Raw genomic sequence first — 24815 nt, 5'->3', positions numbered from 1 at the left:
CCGGCGGGCCTGTCATTCCACAAGTTTTGAAAATTTCAAAAAACCAACAAAAATCACATAAGGGGGGACCCTTATGTGATTTTTTTCGATCAAAACATTTTTTTCGAGTCTTTTTGATATTTTTTGATCAAACAGACAAACAATCCAAAAAGCACGAAAAAAATATAAAAAATTGTATTGAGAGCTCAAAATTCGGTTCAAAATGATAAAATTTTTGCTACCGGGCCTTCCGGGCTGGGCCCGGGTCTTGAAATTTTCCTCAGGCCCGGCCCGGACCCGGGCTTTGGCGGGCCGGCCCGGAATTTTACAAGTATGCATGCCCGAGATTTTTTGAAAAAAAAGTTATTCATGGCTATACAACTTTTGATTACTATATAGCGGATTTCTTATAAATTATTAGTCGTATAGTCGAATATTGGAGTACTCAAACTCGACTTCAATTTCACCTAATCCTGAAAAAAAGTAATCATAGTTTCTGACTATATAGTTGATACGAAATCATTCCGATCACGGGTTAGATGTGCGTGGGAAATCCTATGTATGACCAGAAGAGTGAGATTCTAGAAATTCAAATATATTTTTTGTATTTTTCTTTTCAGACTATAGACAATTAGGATTGGGAAATGTTTTCCAAAAACATACTTGTGGGCGGACCTATTCCGGGCCGGCATGGGCCGGCTGAAAACTTGCTTCAAAATTCAAATTGTGAGCAAAACAACATAACAGGTTATAGAGCTCACAAGCTTGTCAGGGATTTCTATAACCTTTAATAAAAGTCGACCAGCACTCAAATCAGTAACCGGTTCAGTGCCGACATTTGATAGCCGGGCCGAACCATAATAACGTTTTCAAAGCGGAGCGACTCTTATTGGAGGTTGTTTAGCTCTTCGAGCTTTATTATCTGTTATGCTGTTTTGCTTCAATTTTGAAGCGATTTATCAGCTGCCCCGGCCATGGCCTGGGATCGGCCCGTCGACAAGTATGTTCTAAACTTAATTTCAAGAAAATATTCTTTTCAAAATCTTAGAGCAACCCTGAAATCTGAAAAAAAAATCTTTCTTCGAATCATTCTTCCCCCCGCAGAATCTCATTTCCTTCTCGCTTCTTCAAGCTTTCCCGGACTAACATTTTGGATGTTTTTGCATGATTCCAAGTGCATAACAAATGAAGTTTTTCAAATTCTATATTCCATGAGCGAATTTTTTTTTCCCATTTTTCCACTATAGATCCTTTCATCCGGTTTCCCAAACTGTTACCGTATGAGCTAGAGTGGATTACTCAGGCAATTTACTGCTTCTTTCCGTCCAATCTACAAGCTCTACTCAGCGGAGTTTACATATTCAAGCTCCTCCTTCTTTATGCCTACGGCTTATTACCTTAGCAATGCCCCGCCCATTTTCCCGAAAAGTCACTCAGCTCGAGGGGACCGCGTATATAATGTAAATGTCATACTTGGCTTTTCACATGGAGATTTATGACTATACAGCATGCTGTAACTATGGAAGCAGCTCCGTGGCTCTCCACTGTCTCCCAATTTTCTTTCTTCGACTATAGCTCCTTCACTTCGTCATTTTTGAAGATCGCCATTTACAAGAGGTGTACGGATTCCAGATTCCGGGTTCCGTGCTTTTTTTTTCTTCCGGATCCCGGATTTCGTTTCTCAAAAAAGTCATTCCGGACATCTTTGCCAGTTACCAGACCTGCGATATACAGTAATCTCGTCTAGTATCATAATTTGGAATATATACCACTCTTTAACAAAAAATTAAATTTAAGGTCATCAATTATAGAATTGAGTTCAATTTAAAGAAGTTATAGTTGCTGTCCGCTTCCTCCACTGCTCCACCTCTTTCAAAATGACATTTTGATGAAATGATAGAGAGTTAAGAGACGCAGAAGGGAGTGCATAGGGAGAGAGAGCACGAGCAACATATGTTGCTCCGAGTTCTGTCAAGTTTATTGTTTACACATTCGCAGAAGCACATTATTGCCTTTTCTTTTGCTCTTCTCACTATCTTCTTCTTCTTTTACAGTCATTCCCCAAAGTTGTTGATTGAAAATTATACCTTTCTAGAAAGCCTTCTTTCTCTCCTGACCGTTTTGACGTCGTCGTCTTCATTTTCCTCTCCTTCTCCGTCTTGTTTCTCCGCACGGCCGACGACTAGCTTTTCAGGCGAGTCAGATGTTTTTCTCGGCGTCTATTCTCTCGCATTTTCAGTCCGTGACCGAGAAAACGGGGCTTCCACCACTCACTTTTCCTCTTCGGAGCACACACACTCCGGTGCTCCGCACACTCACTCTTCTATCCCTCACACACACGTATACATACAGTACTGGCCAAAAAGGTATTCGCAAACGATTTTTTGAGAGTAACTTTGCTGAAACTTAAGGGATCGATCTGAAAATTTTACTGTGCATGTCGTACACGGTGACGACAAATTGCGTACAAGGAAATTGCATCATTTTCAGAAATTTTTTGTTTTTTTTCAATTTTTTCAATTTTTTCGTTTTTTCACTTTTTTCATATTTTTATATTTTTGGATATTATGGTTTCTAAGAATGTTGGTTTTGGCTCCTATGTATTTAAAACTGTTTACAGACATGGCCAGACCCCTCGGAAAAAAAAAACATCTCTCAGGACATCCGTAAAGCCATCGTCATCGGCTTCAGAAGTGGATGTTCCAAGGACCTCTTGGCGCAGCAGTTCAATGTTACTAAACGTGCCATCGAGAAGATCTTGAAGCAGTTTCGGGATGAGGTAATATTCGAAAATAGTATAGTTATGGAAAAAAATGTTTAGGGAGCCTTGGTGGAGCGAAAATCGCCTGGAAGACCGCGTATCACGTCGAAGAACATGGATCGGAACATCGTCCGAGCTTCAAGAGAGGATCCCCAGAGGAGTTCTACGGACATTCAGAGGGTCGTGAAGACTCCAAAAGAAGTCACACCATCCTTGAGAACCGTCAGAAGACGTCTTCAAGATGCTGGACTCCATGGACGACGGCCAGCTAAGAAACCATCGATCAGCAAGAAGAACAGAATCGCCCGCGTAGCATGGGCCAGAGCTCATCTCCACTGGGGACGTCAGGATTGGGCTAATCACGTGTTCAGCGACGAATCCTAGTTCAATCTGTTCGGTACTGACGGTATCAAGTGGATTCGCCGTCCGGTTGGATGTCGGTTCGATCCCAGCTACCAGCTCCAAACCGTCAAGCATGGAGGTGGATCGGTGATGGTCTGGGGCTGCTTCTCTGGGACTTCAATCGGCCCGCTGAGAAGAATTACGGGCATCATGGATCGCTTTGTGTATGAAGACATCTTGGAGAACACAATGAGACCCTGGGCACGGTCTACTGTGGGCCGGGCGTTCGTTTTCCAACAGGATAACGACCCGAAGCACACCTCGAAGCACATCAAGGAGTGGTTCCGACGCCGCCACGTGGATCTTCTGTACTGGCCAAGTCAATCTCCGGACTTGAATCCGATCGAACACCTCTGGGAGCATGTCGAGAGACAGCTTAGAGGGATCCGTGCCTCGAATGCCAACCAGAAGTTCGACCAACTCCAAGATGTCTGGCAGGCCATCCCGATGTCTGTCATCGACACTTTTCTCGACTCGATGCCAAGAAGATGTCAGGCGGTAATCGACGCCAAAGGCTTCCCAACGAAGTACTAAAGCTATTTTATTCATTTTCTATTGTTATTTTTCGTTTACCGGTCTATCCTAGATCTCAGAAGTCAAAGTTCCATTTACCGGGTTTTTGCAATTTTCATGAATTTTTCGATTTTTTTTCCATTTTTTGAAATTTTGACTATTCTTGTTGTTGAATCAGTTTCTTTTACCGTTTTAAACTTTGTCTTAAAATATCAGATTGATCCGGGAAGTTTCAGAAAAGTTATGCTCGAAAAACTATTTGCGAATACCTTTTTGGCCAGTACTGTATCTCCTTATATTCTGTGTTGAATAGCTCCGTTGCTCTCTCTATCTCATAGTCTTGTGTTTTTTCTGCCACGCCTCCTTTTTTCCTTCTGCTTCTTCTTCCCTTCATCATCATCATGAGATTCTTTTTTTCTTCTTCTTTCCCGTTCGATGCACTTTATCCTCCAAAACAATTTTTTTGGTTTTTTGCAGGACCGATGAACTGAAAAGAGCTTCGAGGAAAAAGTTATGAGGATGCATCACTTTCTGTTCTGGCTTTTTGCCTTCGCCGGTGAGTCATTTTGAAGTACATAATTTAATGTACTTATTCATCTTCTCTAGGGGTCTCAACGTTTGATCATGATCTCCAAGGACGTACCAACACATTCATAAAGGAAAGGTTGATTCCAGTTTTGAGGGAACGAAATGGTAAGTGATTGGGAGTAGAGTCCTGGAAAATCCACAGGGTTTTCTTGGTTAAACTTTCTATCTCGGACGGGCCGCCAGCCGCCCACCCGCTTTAATTTCCCGGTCCGCGGGCGAGCGACGGACGAGCGACGGGGGACGGGTGAGGCTTGCAACTTTGACCCAATTCATCTCAGTTTTTGCCGAAAGAAATCAAAAACTGATCAACTGACAAAATATTTTCGATATTGTGGTAAAAAATTTTTCAGTTTCTTTTTTTAAATCTTTTACAGGAACCGAGATAAATTGGATCCAAGTTGAAAGTTGATAATGAGAAAAAATAACACCTTTTCTGTGAGCTCATAATTGAAACATTGATCCTTGGGAACATTGGTTTCAAACATCCACTTTTTGAACTCTCCTTTTTCAAAATTGAACCTTCCATCCGCTCTTGTCATAATAAAACTTTTAATCCTTCTTTTGGATCAATGTTATCATCTCTAGTTCTGCCCCCGTTGGTATTATTCGTGAGATCATTGCCATAATCTCCAAAATATGCCTTTTGACCATGTGACGTTTTGAGAAAATTTCGAAATTTCAAGTCCCGGAAGTTATTTCTGTCAACATTGTAATTATACCCAACTACATTAAAAATCTTTCTGATCTCCGGATTTTGATTTCAATAATTTTGAAATAGAGACAGATAGATAATGTTTCTGTCAGCCTAGAAAAAGTGGAAAAAGTACAAACCAACGATCAATTCGAGTTTTTTCCAGTCAGAAACACCAACTTCAATCGGATCAAAATCTGCTTATGCTCATCGGATGCTGGTTGTACTGCCAGAACAAAAGGATATATCCCAAATATCGGGGATGGATTGAATGCATCAGAGAAAGCGTTGTACAAGGTAGGAATTTTGTTCGCTGAGCAATGATTCTAGATTAACTTTCACAGAATGCTTGTTATACGGATGGAAACTGCTATCAGAATCAACAGACAGGATCACACCATGATTTCGGATGCATTGATTCGAGTTCGAAAACAGATGAAACTGATTTCCATAATACTGCATCACAAGTATGCTTGAATATCACAACTGGAGACCGCAGGAGCTCCTGGGTTTGCTGTGACGACACTAACTTTTGCTCGAATCAAACTATGATAGTGCTGGTAAGCTCTTCCTAATCTCAGAATATGTAACGTTTCTTTTTCAATTTTCAGCCCGACTCATCACCAGTAGCTCTGGGATCCTTAAAATTCATTACAATTGCTGTGGTGGTTGTATTCGTTGTGATAGCTGCAATCATTATCGTCTCCAATAGAGGATGGTTCGTTGAATACGCGAGAACACAGGTCCCTATGTTGGTGAAAGAAGAGAAGCTGAACAAGGTCAACGACATAGAAACCAACAACCACTACCAGTCATCAGAAAGCTTCTCTTGTGATGCACCAAGTACCGTACTCACGACACTTCCTGGCTTCCCAGACCCTTTCAAAATGTTGCCAATGGCTTTCCAAGATATGTTGAGTTTCCTTGGAGGATCAAGTGGGACTGGAAATTGTGAAATTGAGCTAGCGCCAGCTAGTTTTGCGAAAAAGATTATGATTGAAAACCAAGTTGGATTCGGACGTTTCGGAGTTGTTTACCGTGCAACTTACAAGCATGAGAGTGTTGCTATAAAAGTATTCAATGAAAGCAACGAGTCATCATTTGCCACCGAATTGCACATTCTTAATAACAAGCTCAATCATCCACAAGTACTTCGACTGATTGGAGACGATAGAACTGATCATTTGCTGGGAGTTCGCACTTGGATTGTCACCGAATTCCACGAGAAAGGATCGCTTCATGAGTTCTTGGATCGGAATACAATTGATATGGAGAGATACTTCAATCTCATGTATTCCGCGGCAGCCGGTCTCAGCTATCTTCATGACACTGCTCCTGGAAAATCTACTGGTAGGCTCATTTCAGAATGATTATAAATAATTTGATTACTTTCTACTTCTTCAGAGGAATACAAGCCAGAGATCGCTCATAGGGATATCAAAACCCGGAACATTCTTGTCAAGAATGACTTCACTTGTGTTTGGGCTGATTTTGGACTGGCTCTTGCCAAACCAGCTAATGGTGCAAAACTTCCGGAAAATATTGTAAAGAACTACAAGTGTGGAACTGTGGTGAGTAGGAGAAAACATTGAACTACTGAAAAAGTTTTATTTTGGGTTAAAAAGCAAATTAGTTTACATTTTGATTTCCAGCGCTACCTCGCACCAGAGATTCTCAATTCGACAATGCAATCATCAGAATTTGAGAGCTACAAGATGGCGGATATGTATTCGTTTGCATTGGTGATGTGGGAAACACTCTGTAGAGTTGAGCATGAGGGAATCACTCCGAAAGATCCAAGCTCAGTGCTTCCTTACGGTGAATACACTCCAAGAGATCCAACCGACGCTCAAATGATTGATGTGGTTTATAAGAGAAAGTTGCGACCAACCGTTGATCAATTATGGACCAAGAACAAGGTAGCTATTCAAATCTTGGGAGAAAAACATTTTTGATTTCCAGGACTACAAAGGAATAATGGATATCATCTCAATTGGATGGAGTAACAACCCAACTGCTCGTTATACGGCCAATAGTCTTCAAACCAAGCTCTTCTATCGTAAGAAGGATTTCACTGCGAAGAATGAGGCATTGAAAAAGAAGATGGCAATGCTTGCCGCACAAGCACCATTCCCACCACCACCACCAGCTCCGCAACCGACTGTTTCACAACCATACACGAACCAGAATGAAGAGTCAATTCCAATGGGTACAATTCGTACCAATAACAGAGTCCGAGGTGAGTAGAGGGACGCTTTGAAAGTCTCAAAGCTGGCACGCAGCCAAATTTCGCTACAAGCAAGTGCGACGAAGCGCACATTCTTTAGCCTGTCCGCGATTTCATGTACTCATCCTAAAACTGAAGTCATTGAAACTAAAATTTATTTTTTTTTTAATTCAGATTCCGTGGAGCAGCCTATCATCAACAAATTTGGAGTCGTCGACGAAACACAAGAAGCTCTGATTCCACTTGTCTAACTCCTATTTGAATATTTATTAACTAGGCGTTGAACTGAATACACTTCCAAACATCCCTATTTTTTCTAAACTCCAAAACGAGTGATCTCATTTCCCGATGTCAACAATCCAGAGCAATAGAGCCGCCTATTCTCCTCGTTTTCAATTATTTTCTCTTTGTGAATTTGTACCTCTCAACCGTACCCCCATTTCTTGTTTCCTGGTGTGATAGGTGTATGATTCAGCATTTCAGCTTTATCTTCCCACATTCTTCTTACTGTCTATACTGTATATCAACCTTCCAATCCTTTGAATTTCTTGTTTAGATTTTGTACCTTCTTACAATTCTAATAATTTTTCATATTCAACAATTGTTCTCTTTTAAAAACAACGTTTTGAAACTGATTTTAAGATCTCTGAGATTACAATTGAAACGGCAAATAAAATATTAAAAAATATTGATTTGAAAAAATGAAAGGAATAGAACATTGAATGTGCACCAGGATTGAGCTTGGTTTTAGAAATCTATGTGACTTAAACTGGAGAATATTATGGATCCTCAAGAATAAGTAACACTTTGAGAAACTATTCATAGGATGGTTTTTGATACAACAAAAAAGAAAAAAGTGGAAAGAAGAATGGGCGGAGTCACACGTGGAATTTGAAGAAAATAAGGGTGTGCAGTAGTAAGAGATCGAAGCATAAGAAAAGTGTAAACAAAAAGGTATAAAGCGAATAAAAACATCGGTGCCTACAGGAAAAAAGTTCTTATTATTTTAATCTTCAGTTTTTGATATATGTCCTCTCTTCCGGTACGGACTCACTTCTTGGTAGTGTAGCCCGTTTTCGGCGCTCCCAGACGTCGTTCTTGCCCTGAAACAAAAAATTCTGCTCTGGATTTCAGAGAAGGAGTTAGAAAACACACAGAACTGGTTATAAAACGTTTTTATCAAGTCAGGAAACACTCTGACTTCTTTTAAACGTTTTCTTTTTTTTTTAACTTTTAACTTCATCAAAACATGTTCCTGATATAATCTTACCCGTAATTTATCCGTACATTACTCTGAAACAGAATTATCTATGCTCCTAAATTTTATTTTTACATTAAGTTGATTGAATTCGAGTCGCGATTTTATATAAGAATCTTGAGATATAATCCTGCAACCTATACCTCCAAAACTTTTTACCTGTAAAATCTGTAATGAAAGGGTCTCAACACTGTCAAGTTTGATCTCAGCTCCTATAAGAGATATCAAAAATGTGGCAACTAATAAATCATTAGGATATTATGATAAACAATTTCACAGTTAACTACTGTTTTTAATCTTTCACAGAAACTGAAATTAATTGGCTCAAAGTTGAAAGTTAGAGAGCCCTTCGGTTACAGTTTTTACGATTCATGCGAACATGAACTGCTACGCTTTGAAAAAAAAACTCACATCCATAGGTTTCCATGAACAATAAGGCAGAGGTAAACCATCTGGACCTGTTGGACATGGTGCATCCAATCCAGGTATTCCTTGATCTCCTTTCTCTCCAGCTGGTCCAGGTCTTCCGTCGATTCCCGGCTCGCCGTCGTTTCCTGGTGGTCCTTGTGGTCCCTGAAACCAATTTATTACAATTCTAGCTCATCCAAAATCACAATGATCCCACCATAGGCCCCGGATATCCCTTTGGTCCCTCAGGCCCTTGTTTTCCCTGTAATTGGTGTATTTAAAAATTCACCAAACACCAAACACACAAAACACAACGGAAATCAAAAATAATCAGAAGGATATCATGAAAAAGGGAAAGGACCAGGATGCCACCACATCAATATACCTGTTTGCCTTCTGTTCCATGTGGTCCTCGAAGTCCCATCGGTCCTGGGTGACCAGGTAAACCAAGAGCTCCTGGCTGTCCTGGAAGTCCCGGTGGTCCCAAATCTCCTTTTTCTCCTGGTGGCCCTGGAAGTCCCGGTGGACCACGTGGGCCTGACTGGTTTCCAGAACTCTCGGCGGCTCCCTGGAAAATTACCAAAGTTCAAATAAAATGTATGAACATGGCTTACAGGTTGCCCAGGTAACCCAGGTGGTCCGATATCTCCTCGTTCTCCTCTTTCACCAGAATGTCCTGGAAGCCCTTGAGGCCCACGTTCTCCGGCTGGTCCGATTGGTCCATGGTGCCCCTAAATATGAATAATGATTTAAACCAAATTGTGTTCCAGCACTCACTCTTGGTCCAGGTGGTCCTGGTGGTCCGGGAATAACATTCTTCCCTCGCAACTCCGATATATCTTCTATCAACAGTGGCATCAATTCGGTCTTCAACAACTTCTTCAAATCTTCGTTAATCGTTCCGTTTGGTGCAACCAGGGAAATTCCATGTCGACCCTATTCAGATAGAAAAAAAGATAGATAGAAAAGAACGATCACTTAAAATAGCAGTAGACAATGCAAAGCACATGCAATTAATTTTTTCACACTCACTCTCCTTCCTCGTTTTCCAGGCGTTCCTTCTGGTCCAGGCAATCCCATATCTCCACGTAATCCATGTTCTCCCTGAACAACTAGACAGATTAGAAAGCACACAACCACACCATTCAGATCAGTTAATCAAGCACACATTCTACTAGTATAGCTTTTTGAAAATCAGCACTTACCTTTTCTCCCTTCTCCCCTGGTCGTCCATCTCTTCCTGGTGGTCCTGGTGGTCCCACAAGTGCTTTTCCTCCGTTCAGAAGACTAGCTGCTCCTGGAGTACCCGGTGGTCCCTTGTCACCTGTTTCTCCACGCTCTCCTCGTTCTCCTTTCTCGCCCTATAAGATCAAAAAATTGAGAATCGAATAATCATAAATTTGGGATTTCACAATAAAGGTACAACATCCATACCGGTGGTCCTTGCGGTCCAATGATTGTTCTTCCAGGCTCTCCTGGTATTCCTGGTGGTCCTTGTACTCCAATACATTGTGACACCTGACACACTCCTGGTGGTCCTGGAGGTCCTGGTGGTCCTTGGGATCCCGACGAACTGACAGTAGAAACAGATTGGCCTCTTGGATATGTGGAAAGGAATGCGGTATCACCCTGAAACGGACCACTCACAATACAGTGACAAGCACAATAAGATTACGAAAACACAAATACAGAAATTTAAATCAAAAACCTTTTCTCCTCTTTCTCCAGGGGGTCCTCTTGCTCCTGGAATACCATCTCTACCTGGATTTCCAGTTTCTCCTTTTGGACCAATTTTCGACTCTCCGTCGAACCCAGGTAGTCCTCGATCTCCTTTCATTCCATGCCTTCCATCTCTTCCTGCTGGTCCTGGAGGTCCTGGAGGACCTGGGGGACCTGGTGGACCAATGTTCATGGTAGTGTGATGTCCGATAGGTCCAGAAGGAGCTGGATGTTGTCCATGAACTCCGAATGGGCCAGTCATAACTCCACGATCGCCCTTTGGACCAGGGAAACCTGGTGGACCGACTGGGCCTCGTTCTCCACGTTCTCCTTTTGATCCTGGTGTTCCCTGAAAAAAAGGCCTTGATGAGAAACAACAAGATAGGGTAAAGTGAGAGCAATCGTACAGTAAAGTGACTAACTCAACAAATTTCCACGGCATGGTGCCCTGTTCAGGCACTGTTACCGCGTTTCAGCCCCAACGGCGCCCAAAGTGTGACTAATATTTGCTGAATAAGTTCTCGAAAAAATTTTACTGTACGATCCGGTGAATTTAATAGACAACACAATAATGTCATGCAAACGATGCTAGGAATAGAAATAAAAGCATACCGGGAGACCTCGCGGACCATCCAAACCGATTGGACCCTGAATTAGTAGCGATTGATTTCTGAAGTGTTGGTGGGAGGAGACAGTTTGAAGGTGCAGGTGAGAGTGATTAGAGAAAAGTGAAAAAGACGGTTCATGGATAAAGTCTAAAAAACCTGTAATGGAAGGGCTACTGTCAAGTTTAAGCTCAATTATCTCAATTGCTATGCGAGATATCAATCCATAAATTGTTCATTGTTGTATCGTAAAAATTTTACCAGTTTACGACTTTTTCATATCTTGCCTAGGAGCCAAGAAAAATTTGCTCAAACCTGACAGTGTGGGCCCTTCTATTGCAGGTTTTACGATATCCAAGATCCGCCCGTTTTCTCTCTACATCTGAATGCAAAACAAAGGGAACGAAAAATGGTAACAAAGATAAGTGATTTGAAAAAAGAAAACTGAAACACACCGGAAATCCAGGATAGCCACGAAGTCCTTTCGGGCCCTGAAAAGTGATTGAAATGAAAAAAAACTGAAGAAATATTTGAAACTGAATAACTTGTGATTTTAGATTTCTACCGATAAGCTTTTGATATTAACTGAACTGATATAACTAAACTACAAAGACTACAAAGATACTGTACCGCTGGTCCTGGTGGTCCAGGCATTCCACGCAGTTGAATTGCTTGTCCATCTGGAGAATACAGCATTCCAAAGGCTCTCATTTTTCGCGAAATTGATTCATCAAGATTCTGAAATTTAAAAAAAACAATCACAATCACAACTACAAAAACTACATTTGAAAGTGGAACTCTCGGACGACGATAATACGGGGCTGGAAGACCTGGAAGACCCTGAAAATGAACTCATACGACTACTACTGACAACACTAAAAAATATCAATTTTCTCGGTGGAAATCTGTGTGGTGATCAAACATAGTTTTATCACCTACAGGCCATCCTGGTGATCCCCGCAGACCCTAAATATCTTTCTCTTTTTTTTCTTCTTTTTTTGTGTAAAACATATTTGTAATTTTCCTAAAAACCTGTACTAATTGAACTTGGCAAAATGCCAAAAATAGGTCGTACTGTAGGGCGCACTTATCGCGCGGGTTTCAAAAAAAAATCAGCGATCGTTTACGATTGTTTTTTTACTATTTTTTTTGCTAGTTTCCAACAATTTTGAGGTTTACTCACTGGTGGTCCGACTGGTCCTCGTTCTCCAGGTGGTCCTGAAATTTTTTTTTTAATTTCAAAAATACAAATCTTTCGTTATTTATCATCTTTCCCTTCCTTGCAGAACTCCCTTTTTCTGCGCTCTCCACTCCTCATCACATGCACGCACACTCTTTTCTCCCGAAGAAAACCTCCCATCTACTTCGGACACACAAACTCTATTTTTGCTGTCTCTTCTCCTCCCAGTTGTCTAGTATAAACACCCGTTCCCCCTCTTCCCTTGTGGCCGTGTGGCCTAATGGATAAGGCGTCGGTCTCCTAAACCGAAGACTGCAGGTTCGAGTCCTGCCTCGGTCGAAATCTTTTGCGTTTTCATCTCACACTTTGTAATGTTAGTACGAGAAGTCGGAAGAAGAACTAGGGCCGAAAGTATATCATGGCAAATTGGTGATGCTCTCTGTTAGTCCGCCCTCTCTCGCGCCGTAATCACTTCATCAATCACATGGGAGTTGGATTGGATTCGAAATCTTTTGGAACAATCAAAGTGCTATAGTGATATAGGCGGAGAAAAGTGAAGGAACTGATGGCTACAATTAGATTACGTCAATGTCCGAAGGTTTAGTGTTATAGAATTTTTTGGATTTTAAAGAATTTTTTCCTCGGCTCCTGTGAAATATATCAAAAATGCGTCAACTGATAAATTTTTTTTCGATATTTTGATGAATAATCAGTTTACAACTTTCTTATAAAATTCCAAAAAAATTAAAAATCCCGAAAACTTCGAAAATTTGAAAAAAAACAGAAATTCTGGGAAATTCTAAAAAATCCAAAATTTAAAAAATTCCAAAAAAATATTACAATTTCAGAAAAATCTCAAAATTTTCCAAAATTCAAAAATTCAGAGGTTCTGAAAAATCAGTTGACAACTTCTTATATCTTTGACAGGAACCGAGATATATTGGCTCAAAGTTAAACGTTTGGGGCCCTTCTATTACAGGTTTAGCGGTACTGTAAGAGAGTCATATTATTTTGTCATTGACTTTTTTACTGATGATCTAATAGTAAATATATCTTATCATTTACGGTAATTTACATACTCATGGCCCGGCGAAACCCGAATTTCTCAGATTTGCTCCACTCGAGGATGTTTCACACAAGTGTTTGATTGGTTGTCAATGTTTCTGATGATCAATTTGTCACGTCTTTTCATCGGATCCGACCACAGACATCATGTCGACATCTTGTCAAATGTTGTAACATATACATGTCCCTTCCTTGTTCTCAAGCTCTTTTCGCCCCGATTTGAATAGCATCAACACATTATACTATCCAAATAAAGTTGGCGCAATTTACAGCCACCAGGCAGAAGGTGTGTCCCGTTTTACAGCTATTCAAGTGGTTGTGTAAAAAGTCTTACCTGGTGGGCACATACACGAATTCCTCACTTTTCGACTCTTTGCCACGTCATCTGAGTTATCATCTGAATTTCCGATGGGAGGGATGTCTTGTTCTATCTGTAAAACATCAAGAAGAGTGATCGTCTCGCATAATTTATAGGCTTCTCCTGTCAAAAGAGTCCCTTTTCTCTCTCTCTCTCTCTGTTGGAAGAGATAACAACACATTTTGAGTTATGTGTTTCTGTTTTTCCCTTCTCATCTGCGGGAAGCCCCCAGCCCATCACACCGCATTGCCGTCAAACTACCGTACAAGAAAGTTTCTCATAGTAGTTCAAATCATAAACTCAATTTGCCGTCAAGGTTGCCACCACCTCATCCGATTTCTTTCTACAAAATGGTTTACATCTTCAGAAGACAGTCCACCTCAGTTTTTTAGTCCAAAATCTCCAAATGGATGGTACTGAACATATGTTGTGGAAGATGGTACCGATCAGAATAGTCGATCGTAACTGCCAATTACAATTGAAAAGGAAAAGGATGTGCGAAAATTATAGAGGTGGTCTGTATGAACGGAAAAGTGACATAAATGTTTAGAAGGCGTTCTTCTTTCCCTTCTCACCGGTTGCCACGTGGACTGCTTGACATTTTAGGTGTTCAGATGATGAGGACGATGAGGATGGGATATGGCAATGCAAACGAAAACAGCTGGTAGGAAAGAGGAAGGTACAGGTGGCCGTGTGTATGTTTTTCGAGTGGGGAATATCATGTTTACAGAAGCAGGTGATTTCCATGAAATTTATAAGGCAAGAACTCATTATGATGGGTTGGCGGTTTTGAATGAAAAGTGGAGAGGTTGAATCGAAATGTCAGAAAATGAAAAAACTGTTTGAGATTAAATTGGCTTCATTCAATTTGAATAATCTATAGAGGTTTCGGGGTAGGATGCTCCAGAAGAAAAAATACCGTAAAACTGTATTACCGTACGTATGAAAAACGGGCCCCACACTGTCAAATTTGAGCTAATTTATTTTGGCTCCTATGCAAGATATCAGAAATGGGTCAACAGATAAAATGTTAATATGATAACCTATTTGTTAATTGACAACTTTTTGATATCTTTCACAGAAACCGAGATAAATCAGCTCAAAGTTCAAGTACAGGGTGGCCTTCTACTAGAGTGTTTATGGTATATGGAAACCCTAATTGGGAACATTAAATTCTAATTTTCAGATTATTTCGAATTCGAAATTGAAATTTATAAATTTTCATAAACATTTATCACCCTCTCTAGCATTCATTGTTTCCGAATTAAGAGTACCATATTGGGCCACTTGAGCTCACTCTCGACAGTAATACGATATGTTGAATAAGTAAGGCGTGGCACACTAGTGCTTCCTCCCTTCAACCCGGACCAAACATAAAAAAGTAATCATTCATACCTGAACGGCAAGCTGATCGATGCGTCTCTCAAGCGTCGATATGCGTGTTTGTTGTGCGGTGAAGACGATGCAAACCAAGAGAAACATGAGCACATGAGGTACTGCAGTGGCCACGAATTGACGATCTATCCTAACACGTGGCGGTGTGATCCGCGGCTTCTGAGGTGGCCAGCGGTCCGAGATGGACGACGTTCCGTCTGAACCAACGACCACCACATTTCCGGATGGTGAAGGTGACGTCATTGGAGCTACGGCGTCATGCGGATGGTGTCCTTTATCTGAAAGCATTGTTTTCCAAGTTAGAGTAGAATAAGAAGAGGAAAAATCATAGAGGAAAAGTATAAGAATCTTGTTGCACACTTCTATACAAAAATGTTTGAATTGGTAAGGGACACATACGGGCATCATTTTATGAGTCTCTTTTCTTTTTTTTTCAGTCGTACTTCTTCTTGATCGTGGCTATTTATCGAGGAGGACTACAGAAAAAAGGAACGACCGGAAAGAATGCTTCACAACTTCACAACGACATCATTGGAGACAGAAAAAACGGAATGGCGTCGCGACTTATACGACTGACTCCCTGCTATTATAAGATGGAATAAATACAGAAGAAAAGGAGAAGTAGGGACAGACGGCGTTCATTCCTTTTGAAAAGTACACAAAAAGATAATAAATTGGTGGAAGGATGGGAGGAAAATGGATGAAAAGGTTGGTTGGCGCCCAGAAGACCAGAAGACGTTGGAAAAAAAAACGACTCTCTCCAATTAAAATACTGTTGCAAGAACGGAAAACTGGAGGGGAAGAAGGTCAGATCCAGGTATCAGAAAAAGGACACTAAATGGTTTTTTTAGGAGAAGTACTCAAAACGTAATAAAACGACCCACAGGGGAGGGGAATCTAGTCAATTACCCCCGAAAACCCCGCATTGATAACCTCTTTGGAATGAGGAGAAGCCATTATCGGGTGGTTAATAGGGGACAGAATAAACAGAAAATCAAAAAGAGGAGGTAAATGGACAAAAGCCATATTAAGAGAGGAGGAGGCAAATCCGGATGGACCAGTTGATTAGGGAAGAGTGAATCTAACCGAAAGATCTTGGTTTACGTAATGGTTATCTGTCAGAAAGACAATGGTGAATTGGGATGGGGCAGACATAGTCGGAAGCGTCACAAGGAGCAAGCGCAATAATGATGTTATCCGGATAGGGACAGTTTATGACAACATTGGCCTTCCTTCCTGCCTTTTTGTCCTTCTGACGTGGATAATTTAGAAGACGGGAAGACAGGAGTCCTAAGATGATAAGGATTGATAGATGAACAATAGGATTACAGACACCTCTCTCCCGGGAAAAAGTGGACAACAGATGGACAAGTGATATCGAATCAAAAAACTGCACGGCTTTCTATCTCATTCAGATCAATTGGCTCCTCTCTCTCTCTATCATTCATTTGTGAAGAAAAGTGGAAAAGAGAAACAGGAGAGGAAGGCGGCACCCCCATTCTCTTCTTCTCTTCTTCTGTTATAGCCCGCCCACTTTTTGACAAATAACAGACACAGCGAGCTGATGGTTTTGGTAGTGAGAGAGACATCCCCGCCCCGGGAAAGGGAATAATATGACAGATTTGGAGGTGTAGAAGGAGAAAAATACAGGGAATATGTATTATCCGTCCATGAGCCGTCCTCCTACAACTCTCCACGTATGCCACTTTTGATGAACAATGTTTTTTCTGCTGATATGAAGAATCACGGGTTTTCTACATTTCCTTTTTTAAGAACTGGACATTACAAAATTGGAGGATTGAGATTAAGTCCTGATGAAAATACTGGAATCTGAGTTGGTGAACATCGGAATTGGAACGGTCCGAGTAGAAAAGTCCGGACCCTAGCTTTCTTCGAATTTCTCAAAATAATGAACCTTAATCAATATTACCTTTTAAAATTGTTTCCCCTGAAAACTAATTCTTAAACCGCCCTTTTTGGGAAAGTAGAGCAGTAACACTCTAATAGAAGGTCACCCAGACCGTCAATTCCCCATATATCTCAGTTACTGTCAAAGATATCAAAAAGTGTTCAACTAACAAATTTTTTTGATATTATAATAAACAATTTATCAGTTAACAACTTTTTCATATCTTTTACAGGAAGTGAGATATATAGGCTCAAAGTTGACGGTTTGGGGAGGGGCCTCCTATTAGAGTATTTACGGTATTTTTAAAACTAACTTAAGAAGTATCTTCAAAGACTCTTGGTTAAACAACCAAGATAAAAACGGTAAATTTTGGATTGAACAATTCGAAATTGAAACATTTTTGAGGTTGGCTAAAAAAATTGTTTTACTTCTAGGATCAGACTTGCAAAAACCCGGATTTAAAGTTTAGGAATTTTGTTTCTTGACTCCTGAGTGTTTTCTTATTGATTTTAAAATTAACGAATTAGAAACTTTCAGGAAAATTATTCTTGAGTAGTAAGATAAAAAATAATGAACAACAATATAACTTCTGAAACAACGACTACTGAAATCTCGAAAAAAAACCCTCAAAACAGAAATTCTCTGATAGTGAGTACTTCACCTTTTTGTATTGAATGTTTTTCTTTTCAGTGTATAGACTTTATTTTGCTGCTTCTTTTTATTTCAATTTTTCAAACAAAAGTTTTCTCAAAAAATTGCATGTATAGGGGTACAGGAATTTAACATTATTTTGGAAAAAAGTTGAAATAAGTCTCGTAACTCAAGGGCTCGACCTATATTTGAACACGTATATGTACGTTACTCGTCTTGAGAAATCTGATCGGTATGGTCCCCCGAAGACGTTTTTCCAAAAATTGGCATTTTTTGAATTCGGTGGAACTCGAAATTTTCATATTTTCTGTTTTCCTGGAATTCCCTTTGAAGATGGAGCATAGGTGCAATTAGCAACAAGCGCGCCATCTTATCACCTTTCAAATAAAAATAGTTTAAACGTCTATCACAAAAATGAACAAAGTTATGGCCGTTCGAAGGGTGCCGACTCTGAACTCGCGAAAAATCATAAAATGCCTTGTCATTTCAACAGGCCTTCAAACGTTCCGCTATAATTTTGTGGTTGATCTAGATAGCCTGTGTGAAAAATTTGAGAAAAGATAAACGAAAATCCCCACAGAAAACCGGAAACTGGTTTCAAGCATGAATTCAGAATAATGGGAAAGAGAGTATAAAAGTGTAAAAGGACGAGAGAAGGAGAAGAAGCAGTGCGGTATGTGCTAAGAAGAGGTTAGAAGTTGATTGAAGTTGACCGATGAGTCGAAATGAGATATGTTGTGACACCTCTCGGTGTTGTGTCGGCTATCTCCCCTTTTCTCTCGGCTCCACACGCTCTGGGAGGGGATCTAATATTTTGTCACCCCAATTTTTCGTCTTTCTTTCTTCTTCAATCTTCCAGATTTCGGACACGGCGGGAGGTCCATTCTTCTTGTTTTAAGTGTAACAAAGTGGTCTTTTCACCGATGCTTTATGAGCTCGAAAACACATGTTCTTGACGAGAAAATGTTCAAAAAAAAATGAAGAGAAAAGCAAAGAGAGTGATGGACGACAGGACAAAAAGAACTACTTTTTGGATCTCACAGTGATGGAGTAAATTGGAACAAGATGCGCATTGGAATTCACACGATTCTACTTTCACACTCTGGATTACTTTGTTAAACATCAGAAAGAAGACACGGGGGAGAGGATAGGACATCTTACGGTATGCTTGGTTTGGGAATGATAAGTGATTATCAAGATTACGGGTACCATTGGCGGGTATGGCATGAGTTATAGCTACTTGGTCCCATGATTGGCGGTCAAGGAGATCTATTTCTACTACGTTTCAATATGAAGACTAAACCTAGAGAAGATACAGTTTAATAAGATATACAAATACCTGTTTTTCAGTTGATTTTTGACCATTTTAAGTATTTTCAGGAGTATGGGGCTCAACTTTCCAGTTACCAATAACTTTGAAAATTTTGGAGAGTGTAAAACAGATCTGGATTTAAAACTTTGCATTTACAGAATCTTTTGGAAATTCGTTTATTTTTTGATTTCTGAAAGACACACCTTCTTGGCTGGTTTTTGTACTGAACTCATGAAAAAAACCAGTGTCTTTCAGAAATCGGCAAATAGCTGAAAAACCAGACACTTAAAAAAAATTCTGCGAATGCAAAGTTTTCAATTTAGGTCTGTTTGAAACCCTTTAAAATTTTCAAAGTGATCGGAACCTTGACATTCGAGCTCCAGACTCTTGAAAATGGTCTAATCTTTTTGACATGGAGAAAAATTGGGGTTCTAATGAGAAATTGGAAAACCCGAGATAATTCAAACTCGTACATCGATACTCTATCTCGGTGTACTTTCGATCATTATTCAAATTTCTACCTGTGCAAATGGCAAGAGAAATGACACGACAGCTCATCAATTTGGGTCACAATGACAAAATGAGGTATGGATAGAGAAAAAGAGAGAAAGAGCACCCCAGAGGAATGTATGGACAAGATAATTGAGGTGCGATGAGGTGATGCGAAAACGGGATTGTGTGTATTCTACGATATAATTTGGCTAATGTGGGAAACCACCCTCACAGTAATGCACAGTACCTCCTTCTTCTTCTTGATGTGCTAAGAAAAAAGAAAGATCCAATGTTTGGATGAGCGGGGGAGCAAATTACATAATATAAAGTTCAAGGGTCCTTTTTCTTCTTTTTTGGGCAGATTGAGATAACAAAGTGACGTTTGGATGACATGCGGAACGGATTGAGATCCTATCGGTACTCGGTTGATTTCCGTAGACTTTTCTGATGGACAGAAGCGGAAAAAACGACAGTTGTACTTGAAGAAGCACCTGTTGTCGGTCTCTGTCAAAGTGATTTTTCACTTGAATGAAAAATTGGTTTGTAAATGATGGGAAATTGGTTGGAGTTCGAAAAACACACAAATCATTCAAATAGATTTTTGAAGATGATAGAGCAGATTAATGAGAAGAAGCAGTCGAGAAAAAAGTTTGCGGATAATGGGATCGAGAAGAAATATGTTCTTCAACTTCGTAATTGTCCATTTTTTTTTGTACATTTTCACCAAAGTAGAAAATGCCAACATTCTCAAAATTTTTACTGAACGTGGAGTTGCGACAGATTCAAGAGTCAAAACGTTAACAGGATAACATAGTGCCACCGAAACAGTCAACTTTGAGCCTATATATCTCAGTTCATGTAAAAAATATCAGAAAGTAGTAAACTGATTAATTATTATTAATAATTTCGCCAACGTTTTATCGGTTGACAACTTTTTGATATCTTTTACAGGAAATGAGATATATGAGCTCAAAGTTAAAAGTTTGGGCGGCACTTTGTTAGAGTACGGTATATCCTATGAATGAAATCGCTTGAAGGTTGTCGACTACAATAATAAACCTCTGCTTACGTTATATCTGATAAAAATTCAGTCCAATTGAACAACGTTGAAAGAACTTGGTTTTTTTTTTCGCGGAATGTGGTTCGAAATCTTTGCAACACAATGTGGAAAGCTTACAGAGTGTCGTATAATTACCCGGACTAAAGTTTGTACTAGCATGAAATTTGAGTAAAATGTTGTACTGGGTCCAAACTTGGAGTTCAAAGTTCAAATAATTCATCAATAAACTGGCCAAATTTCAAATTATTTTATCAACTTTCGCCTGAGTTATCGCTTGTTGATTGATCTCATGAAAATCATACTTGTAGCGGGCCGGACCCGGCTCGGCGGGCCAGTCATTTCACAAGTTTTGAAAATTTCAGAAAACACATAAGGGGGACCCTTATATGATATTTTTCGATCGAAAAACTTTTTTTTCGAGTTTTTTTTAATCTCTTATAGTTAGATCAAACAGACAAACAATTCAAAAAAAAAACAAAAAAAATGGGGAAAATTATATTGAGAGCTCAAAATTTGGCTCAAAAATACAGAATTTTTGATACCGGGCCTTGAAAATTTCCTCAGGCTCGGCCCGAGCCCGGGCCGGCCCGGAATTTTCCAAGTATGATGAAAATTACACCGTTAATCTTTGGACAATCATAAATTGCTTCGGAAATTTCAGTAGCTTTTTTTTAAAAACGTAAGTTCATATTTCTACCAGCTTTCGTGCTTCCAAGATACTTATGTCCGTTTTTATCAGTCCGGAGTCTGCAAACTTCTTACAATGAAAGAATATTCTTTCAAATCTATATTGCGACCCAAAAAACTAAAATGAATGATGTTCGACCACTTTGTGTCCGTTTAAAAAACTGAATTCAACATTCAAAGATGTGAACACGCAACCATCAAACCTATATTCCCACTGCTCTTTCTCTCTTCCCACTTGTACCATTCGGTTACATAACCCAACATCGGATGTCGCAACACTCATTTCCTTTTCGGTAACCACTTGAATAAGATGAGAAAAGGGAAGGAGGGAGAAGACGGATCGACCTGGGAGAAGAAGTTTTTTGTGGAGGTATTAACCTATAGAGAGGGAAAAGGGCAACCTTTTTGTCTCTTTTTTATTTTCGAAAGATCTCTCATTAATTTTGGTGGGAAAATGAATCGTCGTGTTGCATTTCGATTCATTTCGATTCGATTAATTTGAGAAAATATAAAAAAGGAAAAAGGAATTTGGAAAGTGGGAAAAGAAGGGGAAGAGGTAGATGTGAAAAAGTAGGGGGAAGAAAATGTGAAGAAGAAGAAGAAGCACCTCAAAATGTAAATGAAAGATATGCTCTTCCATTGTTCTTTGTCAGCACTTGTGTCTCTTGAGTTGTCGTCGGGAATTACGAATACACGAAAAGCAGTCAGACGCGTATAATCAAGGTATTGTTTCCGAAACGTATACACCTTCTTCTTCTAGTTATTCTAGGAAGGCGTAATTATCTCCGAACCTCTCTCAATGAGCTTGTTTGGAAACTGCATAATAAAGTGAAGGAATCTGGAAGAGTTCTCCTCTGTGAATTCCGGATGAGTTCAGTTGGAACTCTCTCCAAGATCAAGAATAAATTCCATGTCTGAAACAAAGGAAAAGTTTTCTCTGGGGTATTCTCTCTAGCTCATGGTCATGGTCACTTGGGACGATTATTAATTCAGCTGAAAATTTTTACAAAGACAGTTTCGAACAATCAGCGATATCCAGTCAGTCAGACGAAAAATGTGTATCAAGCAAAAGCCAGAACGGCGATCGGATTATTTTGGGATCGTGTAGAAGGACTTGAAGTTTCTGATCCTCAATTTTCAGAAGAATCCCAAAGGACCTTTAAAAAATGTTCCCATGTTAAAAATCTGTATAAAAAACGTACCAATCCATTCTGAATAGTTACCTTTTTTACAGCTAAGCGCGCCAATTTTTTAAAAATTTATTCATACAATGCTTTTGCTTTTTCATTGTTATTTGCTTATTTTTTCTCTTTTTGGATTTCAAATTCATACCGTAAAACCTGTATTAAAAGGGCCCCCATACTGTCAAGTTTGAGCTCAATTATCTATGCTCCCATGCGAGATATTAAAAAAAAACGGCAAAAAATTCGGGGGTACAATAATTCGGGGGTACAAGGGGGTACAACTGATTTAGGGGTACAAAATTGGTGATTCGGGGTTACAAAATTCGTGGGTACAAAAATTCGGGGGTACAACGATTCGGGGGTACAATCTACCAATGATTCTGGGGTACAACTTATTTCATGTAGGGGTACAACGTTTGTGATTCGGGGGGTACAATTTTTTTGACGAAGTTTCTGAATTCCTGAAAAATCTCAGAATTCGGAATCTGAGAATTTCGGAACTTCAGAGTCTGAGAATCTGAAAATTTCGGAACTTCAGAATCTGAGAATCTGAGAATTTCCGAATTTCAGAACTTCGAAATCTCAGAATTTCAGAACTTTGGATCTTCAGAATCTGGATCTTCAGAATCTGAACTGTGAAATGATTTTAACAATTTTTACAAACGGATTTTAATGCCAGTCGATACTTTCCTCACTTCCATTTTTTCTCAATTTTATTTCTTAATTTTTTTTTCATTTCCTTTTGTTTCTCAATATTCCTTCGTTTTTTTTTTCAATTTTCCGTTTTTTCCAATTTTTCTTAATTTTCCTCAATTTTCGCGGTAATTTAAATTTTTCTCATTTTTAAATGATTTTCTAGATCATTGATTGAAGGAAACAATCACAATTTAGAAGTTTCCCACAAAATTCGAAAATCCCAAAAATTGGACCAAAATGAGCTATTTTGTTTCGAAAATCGTTCGAACAGGCAATAAAACATTACAAAAATTATAAAATTGATTTTTTTTTTCGATAAATTACCACGAAAATTTGAGCAAAAATAATGAAAAACGAAGGAAAACGGAGAAAAATAGGGAATTGCAATTTCGCGAAATTTTCCCATGGAAGAGAAAACCCCGCAGCTCGGCCACGGCCATGGACTGATGACGTCATCGCTCACAAAATTTATTTTGGGATTTTCTCCGTTTTCCTTCGTTTTTCAACATTTTTTCTCAAATTTTCGTGGTAATTGGTCGAAAAAATTAATTTAATAATTTTTGTAATTTTTTATTGCCTGTTCGAACAATTTTCGATAGAAAATAGCTCACTTTGGGCGAATTTTTGGGATTTTCGAATTTTGTGGGAAATAGCTAAATTGTGATTGTTTCCTTCAATCAATGATATAGAAAATTCTTTAAAAAAGAGAAAAATTTAAATTACCGCGAAAATTAAAGAAAATTGAGAAAAATTGGAAAATTGAGAAAAATTGGGAAAAAGACGAAGGAATTTGAGAAACAAAGGGAATTGAAATAGAATTGAAAAAAACAAGGAATTGAGAAAAATTGGTATTGAGGAAAGTATCGGCTGGGTTTTGAACTTAAATTAAGCATTAAAAAATGAGTTTGGAAAATTTGTCAAGTTTAGCTTATTGTCAAAAAGAACAATGTGACAATGAGAAGTGAAAAATTTCTGTCGTTCGAAATTCTCAGATACCGAAATACTGAAGTTCCAAAGTTCTGAAATTCTTTGATTTCAAAGTTCTGAAATTCTGAGATTCTTAAATTTGGAAATTCTCAGATTCTGAAGTTCCGAAATTTTCAGATTCTCAGACTCTGAAGTTCCGAAATTCTCAGATTCCGAATTCTGAGATTTTCAAACTCTGAAATTCAGGAATTCAGAAACTTCGTCAAAAAAAATTGTACCCCCGAATCACAAACGTTGTACCCCTAAATGAAATAAGTTGTACCCCAGAATCATTGGTAGATTGTACCCCCTAATCGTTGTACCCCCGAATTTTTGTACCCACGAATTTTGTACCCCCGAATCACCAATTTTGTACCCTTAAATCAGTTGTACTCCCTTGTACCCCCGAATCATTGTATCCCCCGAATTTTTGGCCCAAAAAAACTGTCAACTGACAAAATAATTCTTACAGTATGACAAAAAATTATTAGTTAATCTTTGTTTATATCTTTGACAGAGATTCAGAAAAATTGGCTCAATGTGCCATGGCCAGCCGCAGAATTTTGATTAGGGTAGTTCTGGCCCGGCCACCGGCTCAAAGCTGAAAGTTAGAGGGCCTTCTATTACAGGGAGAGCACACCAACTGGGAGGAAAACAAAAAGTGGGAAGAACCATCTGGGAGGAAAAATGGGCGGAGCCGGGGGCGGAG

General features: G+C 39.3%; 4 protein-coding genes and 1 non-coding gene across 5 annotated transcripts; 3 read left to right on the top strand and 2 right to left on the bottom strand.

Annotated features, from left to right (window-relative positions):
- Window positions 1–4174: 4174 nt before the first annotated feature.
- Window positions 4175–7412, top strand: Cbr-daf-1 (the record flags this gene model as incomplete). Its single annotated transcript, XM_002634053.1, has 9 exons — window positions 4175–4211; window positions 4262–4348; window positions 5101–5231; window positions 5279–5494; window positions 5546–6284; window positions 6339–6505; window positions 6587–6853; window positions 6897–7173; window positions 7336–7412. The coding sequence occupies 9 exons, from the start codon at window positions 4175–4177 to the stop codon at window positions 7410–7412; spliced, it is 1998 nt and encodes a 665-aa protein (XP_002634099.1).
- Window positions 7413–7883: 471 nt separating this feature from the next.
- Window positions 7884–7964, top strand: CBG26443 (the record flags this gene model as incomplete). Its single annotated transcript, XM_045235885.1, has 1 exon — window positions 7884–7964. One exon carries the CDS (start codon window positions 7884–7886, stop codon window positions 7962–7964), a length of 81 nt encoding a protein of 26 aa, XP_045098033.1.
- A 210-nt stretch (window positions 7965–8174) lies between these two features.
- On the bottom strand, window positions 8175–13935 carry Cbr-col-99 (the record flags this gene model as incomplete). Its single annotated transcript, XM_045235884.1, has 15 exons — window positions 8175–8264; window positions 8831–8992; window positions 9045–9089; window positions 9213–9395; window positions 9442–9558; window positions 9605–9763; window positions 9860–9931; window positions 10033–10188; window positions 10262–10456; window positions 10536–10895; window positions 11159–11194; window positions 11607–11642; window positions 11782–11991; window positions 12335–12369; window positions 13731–13935. 15 exons carry the CDS (start codon window positions 13933–13935, stop codon window positions 8175–8177), a joined length of 2061 nt encoding a protein of 686 aa, XP_045091923.1.
- Window positions 12598–12670, top strand: CBG28950. The gene has a single exon. It is a non-coding gene (tRNA).
- A 1208-nt stretch (window positions 13936–15143) lies between the features above and the next one.
- CBG26442 lies at window positions 15144–15392 on the bottom strand (the record flags this gene model as incomplete). Its single annotated transcript, XM_045235882.1, has 1 exon — window positions 15144–15392. One exon carries the CDS (start codon window positions 15390–15392, stop codon window positions 15144–15146), a length of 249 nt encoding a protein of 82 aa, XP_045098032.1.
- Between the last annotated feature and the right edge of the window lie 9423 nt (window positions 15393–24815).

This window comes from Caenorhabditis briggsae, assembly GCF_000004555.2.
Source record: "Caenorhabditis briggsae complete genome, chrIV, whole genome shotgun sequence".
NCBI lineage: Eukaryota > Metazoa > Nematoda > Chromadorea > Rhabditida > Rhabditidae > Caenorhabditis > Caenorhabditis briggsae.
This window is presented reverse-complemented; position numbering and strand designations above follow the sequence as displayed.